Genomic DNA, 7,621 nt, shown 5'->3' with positions numbered 1-7,621 from the left:
GCCCATGTCTGTCATCATCGTGGGAGTGGGCCCTGCTGAGTTTGGGGGTAAGTGTCGTTTCTCATTCAGATGAATTGTGAGTGATCGGGGAATTGAGTCTGAGAAATTCAATGAGTGGATTGGATGTTTTGAGGGGAGTGCAGGTTGGCAAGACATCAAGACTGGCATCCCAATCCTTGGCTGGATGCATCCATAAGCAAAACCTCATAGAACAATTAATCAGTGGAACAGCTCGCCTCCAGAAGTTGTGAATGCTCCAACACTGGAAGTCTTTAAGAAGAGGTTGGACAATTGTCCGTCTGAAACGGTGTAGGGCCGTGATGGCGAACCTATGGCACATGTGCCCAAAGTGGCACACGAAGCCATGTCGCGCAGGCCTTACCTGTTTGTCTTCCACGTTTCTGGTGCACATGCACGCACAATGATCAGCTGTCCTTCGCGCATGCAGCAGTGCCGATAACCAGGTGCGCTTGCCCGCTAGAAACCTGGAAGTTTGGCTTTTCCCAGAGCACAGTCCCAACGAGCACTCATGTGCATACGCGATGTTCTGCGTGACCTTTTTGGCACTCGGTGCCAAAAAGGTTCGCCATCACTGGTATAGGGTTTCCTGCCTAAGCAGGGGGTTAGACTAGAAGACCTCCAAGGTCCCTTCCAACTCTGCTATTCCATTCTACTCTACTCTACACTACATCTACTCTGACTTCTCTACTCTACTCCATTTCACTCCACTCCACTCCACTCCACTCTATTATTCTATCCTATCCTCTGCAAAGCTAGAGCAAAATGCAGAATTAAGGACCTTAAGATTTATTCTCCAGCTGTGTCAAGCAGTGTCAGTATAGTAATAGTTCTCCTGGAAGATGGCAACAAACGTTAAGATCTTGTGTTTGTTTGTTTTTTGTATCATCAGCTATGGAAGAGCTGGATGGAGATGAAGTACGGGTCTCCTCCAGGGGCCGTTATGCTGAGAGAGACATTGTACAGGTAAACTCTTCTTTGAGAATCTGGCTGGTTAGAATGAGCCAAAGGAAGGTTTCTGTGATGAATTGTCCTGTTCCCGACTTGTTTCTCTTAACAGCGTCAATCTATGCAAGGAGTGAGGTGCTAGGATTTCTAACTGATGATCATCAAGAGTTTTGCAAAAAACTATCCCCTGAGAGAGCCTTCCCCATGCTGATCATGGAGCCTTTGTTAGGAACAGAGGATGTTCACTCTGATCTACTTTTACAGGGGAAATTCCCCCCCCCCCAAAAAAAAATTGTTTAAAACAGCACATCATTCTCGTGAAATATGGATGGTTTCATAGGGTACCAGAGGGAGTGAAAGTGAAATGAAAGAGGGCAGATATAAACACCCCTATAACAGTGGTTGGGATGCTGCCGGTTTAACAACCGGTTCGGTGAGAAAGCGCTTTGCCCACGCATGCAGCTAAAGCACTTGTGCACAGTGCTGAAAATGGAGCATTTAGAAGCTCAGCTGCTTTTCTTCCAGGTCGGCAACAGTTAGTAAAACAGCGAGGGGTGGGTGGGAAATCAGCTGTGCCACCACGATTGTGATGAGCTAGAAAGCAGGAAATAAAGGACAGGATAGGGCAGGGGTAGGTAGGCGGAGCCAGCTGATCATCAGAGCTACCGGTTCAGCCAAACCGGTCCAAACTGGCTGAATACCACCTCCAGATTTTCAGCCTCTTTTTTGAGGGAAAAAGGTGGCGTCTTATACTCCAAAAATATGGTAATTCAGCAGGATTCATTTATATAAGAAACTTACCCATTGCAGTAAAAGCCAGAATCAGAACTCAGAATCCAGAAGTACAGAATCAATAATCACAAAAGCTATAGAATCACAGAAACACACACACACACACATGTATGTGTATATGTATATGCGCCTTCCAGGTCGGCAACAGTTAGTAAAACAGCAAGGCGGGTGGGAAATCAGCTGTGCCACACGATTGTGATGAGCTAGAAAGCAGGAAATAAAGGACAGGATAGGGCAGGGGTAGGTAGGCGGATAAATTACAATATATACATATTTGGATAGAGCAAGATAACTGATTAGTGTGGTGGGATATTGGGAGGGGGGAGGTTTCTATGAGGTAATGGGTATAATTACCAAGACAATGATGTTAAAAAAAGAGAAGGACTGAGATGACATGAGACCAGTCTTGCAATATTTGGGGGGCTGCCACAAGAGGAAGCCAATCTATTTTCCAAAGAACCAGAGGGGCAGAACAAGAAACAGTGGATGGAAATTAATCAAGAAGAGAAGCAACCTGGAAATAAGGAGGAAATTTCCTGACAGCTAGAAGAATCAATCAATGGAAAGACTTGCCTTCAGAAGCTGTGGGTGTTCCACCACTGGAGGTTTTTCAGAAGAAACTGGACAGCCACTTGTCTGAAATGGCATAGGGTCTCCTGCTTGAGCAGGGGGTTGGACTAGAAGATCTCCAAGATCCCTTCCTTCTGTTATTCTGTATTCTTAACTTAATTACTTTTAGCGAGTTATCTTTTATCGGTTTATCTCATATGGTCTTTCTCCCGGCAACCTATGCTGGTTCCACCACAAAAACCGCGTTCGACTAAACCGCGCTCGACGAAACCGTGTAGCTGATGTCATCAACAGGGCGCCAACAGCGCGGAGACAGAAGCACGCTGTAAATGCTAAACCTAAAATTAACCTAAACCTAACCCCCCTAAACCTAATCCTAAACCTAACCCTAAACCTAACCCTTACCTTAAGTTCAATCGGCTTGCTTTCAAAGCGCTATTTAAAGCACCCTTCTTTCTCCGCGCTCGCTGTTGTCGCCCTGTTGATGACGTCAGCAACGCGGTTTAAATCGGGCGCGGCTTAGTCGAGCACGGTTTTGTCGTGCCACGACCTATGCTCACTCCTATTTCTTCCAGTGTTATCAAAATTTCTTAAACTTCTAAGTGTCTTATTGGTTGAACAGCCAGGGTCTATTGCGTCACAAGTCCATGAGAAGGTGTTTTTGGAAGGAGTGTGCTTTGCTTGTCCTAACCAACACCATATTTTCTCTTGCATTTCCATCAGCACTTCTCTACATGCTAACATGAAAATGTTTGCCATGATTGTCATATGTGTTTGCGGCCTTATACAACACTGTGTACTGATCAAGGTACCCCTTCATGACCTAGAGGACTGGACATCCGCTTAGAGAGAGCTGTACAGACTGTAAAGCAGTATATAAGTCTAAGTGGCATTGCTATTGCTATCAACCCTTACTTTCTCATCCAGATTAGATTGTCAGCCTAAAATACGGTACTTATTTTGATATGATTTTACAGTATTAACTTATCCTTGCAGTGCAAAGGATAGTGTGCAAAGTTCATGTTTCCAAGAGAAGTAGCAGGATTTTAGTTGCTGTTCATGGCTGCGATTTAGGAATTAAAAAAGAATTAAGTCTGGAAAATACCGTACTTATTTGAGCATCTTAGCTTTCTTGCAAATTTATAAACCTGCAGATGAGCTATGATCAATCTCAGTGTTAGTTTTATAGACCTGAATTGCTAATGGGCATAAGAAAAGAAATTAAAATATTGGCAATATGACGGATAGAGTGGATCTACATATTTCTAGGGCAACAGAAATGGGTACTGGTGGTGCCGTGGTTAAAGTGCGGTATTGCAGGCAAACTCTGCCCACAGTCTAGAGTTCGATTCTAATTCTGCCCACTGCCAGGAATTCAATTCTCACTGGCTCAAGGTTGACTCAGCCATCCATCCTTCCGAGGTCAGTAAAATGAAGACCCAGATTGTTAGGGGCAATATGTAAATAATGTTCCTACATTATAAACTGCTATAAAGTGCTATGGGGCGGTATATAAACCTAAATGATATTGCTGTACAGTATGGGTGGGTATTCAGCTCGGTTCCACCACAAATGCGCGCACAACAAAAGCGCGCCTGACTAAAGCGCGGTGACTAAAGCGCGGTGACAAAACCGCGCGACGAATGAGCGACAAATTAGCCCTAAAGCGCGCCGACAAAAGCGCGCCGACAGAAGCGCGCTGTAACGTAACCCTAAACCTACCCTAAACCTAACCCTAAACCTAACCCTAAACCTAACCCTAAACATAACCGTAAACCTTACCTTAAATTAAATCGCGCTTCTGTCGGCACGCTGTTGTCGGCGCGCTTTTGACATCGCGGTTTTAGCGCCGCGGTGTTGTCGGCGTGCTTATTACGTTAGTGCTTTTGTCGGGTCACGATTCAGCTCTCGTGTAAACTGAGTTGGGAAATACAAAATTTTCCTTCTTCTGTTGCTATCGATAGCCAAGAAGATTGCACCGGACTTGGGAATCTAATTCAGCACCCGCTGCCTTTTTGTGTCTTTCCTGCTGTTGTAGTTTGTGCCCTTCCGAGACTACGTAGACCATTCCGGCAACCACATTTTAAGCATGGCACGCCTGGCGAAAGATGTCCTAGCCGAAATCCCAGAGCAGCTGCTTTCATACATGAAGACCCGGGACATCAAGCCTCTTTCTGCTAGACCACAGTAGCTCTGTCTTCTCCACAGCCTGAAGCCAATGCAGATCATTCTGCTCCAGCTGGGACTGGGAAGATGCTTTCCACCTAGGCGAGAGGGGCGCTTTCCCTTTCTTTCATTCAGAACTGGCTAGTTCAGGGCGGGTGGGGGGGAGGGACAGGAAGTTCACTAATCGGGAAGTGGGCAGGATAGGAATGCCATGCTTCACACACCCCAGATGAGACACCAGCACAAAAAGCCTGGCTCCACCCAGGATCTCAAGGAGATGATTCCAGGTTCATAAAACAGCAAGAGCCTCAAAAGAGGAAGTTCAGAAGAAGACGAAGCGCGCTGGGAATCCTGGAGCTGTGTTTGCTTCCAGACCAGTTTGTTTAATAAGGTGCCATGCAGCCCTCTTTCTGCCTGGTTATTGACAATAAAGTATTCCTTGGTCCCAGGTTCTCATATGGCAATCTTATAATTATGTTATTATCTTTTCTTATATTCTCATATGGCTATTTTATTCTATTTTACTCTGGAAAGAGTGCCGAAAAGCGCAATAACATTATTAAGGGACTGGAGGCTAAAACATATGAAGAACAGTTGCAGGAATTGGGTACGTCTAGTCCGGGTGACTGCAACCCCGCGGCTCCAGAGCCGCATGTGGCTCTTTCGTCCCTCTGCTGCGGCTCCCTGTCGCGGCAGAGGGATGAAAGAGCTGTCGCCCTGTCGTGGTGTTGGCCGGAGCCTTAGTGTGGAAGCGAAGCGCCCCTGCACTTGCCGAAACAGCATTCCACCTCCGTTGTGGTATATTTGCTGTTGCTGCCTCCATGGCCTGCCCGCTACGCTATCAGCGTCTTGCACAACAAAGTGAAATTTAGCACGCTTCACAATGGGGGAGACAGGGTCCTCTCCTCCCGGAGCCCATTACGATGCAGAGCCACAATGCGACACTGCCCCACTTGCCACAGGCAACATCAGCATCGTTGTTGGCTCTCTCTCGCCTCCCAAATGTCAGTTGTTTTTCCTGCAGAGCCACCAGTGGTATGATGCCCCCCTTCCCCCTTCGGCTCTTCGACGACCAGCTGATCTTCGGTGCACTGCTACTGCGCTCGTCGGCTTCCAGAGGTCAGATTCCCAATACCCAGCACCAGTTCAGAGGTTCCTTGCCTCCCGCCCCAGCGGGAGAGAAAGAGGGAGGGAGAAAGAGGGAGGGAAAGAGATAGAGAGGGAAGGAAAGAGAGGGAAAGAGTGAGAGGGGGGAGGGAAAGAGAGACAAGAGACAGAAAGAGAGAGGGAGGGAAAGAGTCACGTGATTGAGACTGACGTCAAGTTGGCCACGCCCATCCAAGTTTTGTGGCTCCCAGTGTGTTTTTTTTTCCTGTGGGAAACTGGTTCCAATGGCTCTTTGAATGTTTAAAGTTACAGACGCCTGGTCTAGTCTAGTGAAAAGAAGGACAAAGAGTGACACGTTAGCAGTGTTCCAATGTTTTGCCACAAGGAAGAGAGCCGTGTGTGTGTGTGTGTGTGTGTGTGTGTGTCAACCTATTCTCCAAAGCACCAGAAAGCATGACAAGAAACAATGGATGGAAACCAATCAAGGAGAGAAGCAGCCTAGAACTAATTTCTAAGCCTAGAAATTTCCTAAGAGGGAGTACAATTAAGCAGTAGAACCTTGCCTCCAGAAGAGGTGGGCGCTCCCCACACTGGGTGGAGGCTTTTAAGAAGAGACTGGACAACCATTTGTCTGGAATGGCATAGGGTCTCCTTCTCGAACGGGGGCGGGGGGGTTGGACTAGAAGACCTCCGAGGTCCCTTCCAACTCTGTTATTCAGTTCTGTTTGGTCAGTCCCGGTCACTATCTCTAGGCTTCTCAGACTAGGGGGGGAGGATGTGTTCAAGAGAGAGGATCTCTCTGCCCAACCCTACTTACATTTAACACAGCGGTAAGTTTTCAGACATATTTTATTCATTGCAAATTGCCAGTCTGCTGCAGCCACATGCATTGCGAGTCTGAGAATATGTGGGATGAGGATACTTCTGGACAAGAAGTTACAACATGGAATTAAAACAAGGGAAAGCTAACATAAATTTACACTAGTACCTGGCACAGAAATTTCCTTGCTTTTTTTCCTTACCAGTTCTAACTCAGGTTGACGCTTTCTTTTTTCTTTCTTTTTTTAGCAGAAGGTGGGGACTTTTTCCATCGATGGGTGCATTTCCTCAGGGAGAAGATCAGGGGTGGGTTCCTGCTAGTTCTAACCTCTTCTATAGAAGAGGTTCCACAAATCTACAGTGCCGTTTAGAAACGGTTCCATCTCCCTCCCCCTGCCTGTCCACACATCATCAAGATGAAGAGCGAGAGGAGGAACTCTGGGAGTTGAAGTCCACAAGTCTTAAAGCTGCCAAGTTTGAACACCCCTGGGGGGGGATTCTAAAGGGTTAGGGGTGCAAAGGTCTTGTAACTTGACAGCTTTAAGATTTGCGTGCTTCAAAGACCAGTTTCTGAGCCAACATTTTGGTTGCTAAGCAAGAGCGTTGTTAAGTGAGTTTCACTACATTTTACAAGTTGGCCACGCCCACCCAGTCACATGGCTGGCAAACCACTCCCACAGAGCAGGCCACACCTACAGAAGAGGTTCTAAAAAAATTTGAAACCCACCACTGGAGAAGATCCAATGTCAACATCTTAGAAAAAGGCTATGATCTGAAATATGTTTGGATAGGATAGAAGGGAGACCGTGGAGGAGAAATTATTTGAAAGGTCGAAAAGAGAGGGAACATTTGGGATTTTCCAACAAGCACAGTTAACAGGAATTTGGGTGAATAAAATCCAAGTAATAAATTCTTAGGGACGGAGGGGGGAGGGAGAGGGGGAGGGGGAGAGAGAGGGAGGGAGGGGGACGGAGAGGGAGTGGGAGAGGGGGAGGGGAGAGAGAGAGAGAGAGAGAGAGAGAACGGTCCTTTTATGAATGGTGGACTTCAACTCCCAGAATTCCATGGTCCTTTTATGACTTGTAGACTTCAACTCCCAGAATTCCATGGTCCTTTTCATCTGGGCGGCTTACAATAATAGGGGAGGGGAGTGCAGGACAAAACACAAAAAGAAAATGTGAGTAAAAATAATTAGCGGTAA

General features: G+C 46.6%; 1 protein-coding gene across 1 annotated transcript in view; it reads left to right on the top strand.

Annotated features, from left to right (window-relative positions):
• LOC116524030 (N-glycosylase/DNA lyase-like) overlaps positions 1-4,519 on the top strand; it is a 12,762-nt gene extending 8,243 nt beyond the window's left edge. Inside the window, 2 exon segments of the mRNA XM_032239127.1 lie at positions 911-984; positions 4,367-4,519. Coding sequence (XP_032095018.1) covers positions 911-984; positions 4,367-4,519 — 227 coding nt within the window.
• Positions 4,520-7,621: the final 3,102 nt, after the last annotated feature.

Source organism: Thamnophis elegans, chromosome 2 (genome assembly GCF_009769535.1).
Source record: "Thamnophis elegans isolate rThaEle1 chromosome 2, rThaEle1.pri, whole genome shotgun sequence".
Lineage (NCBI taxonomy): Eukaryota > Metazoa > Chordata > Lepidosauria > Squamata > Colubridae > Thamnophis > Thamnophis elegans.
Note: the sequence above shows the minus strand (reverse complement) of the source record. Positions and strands in the feature narration are given on the sequence as shown.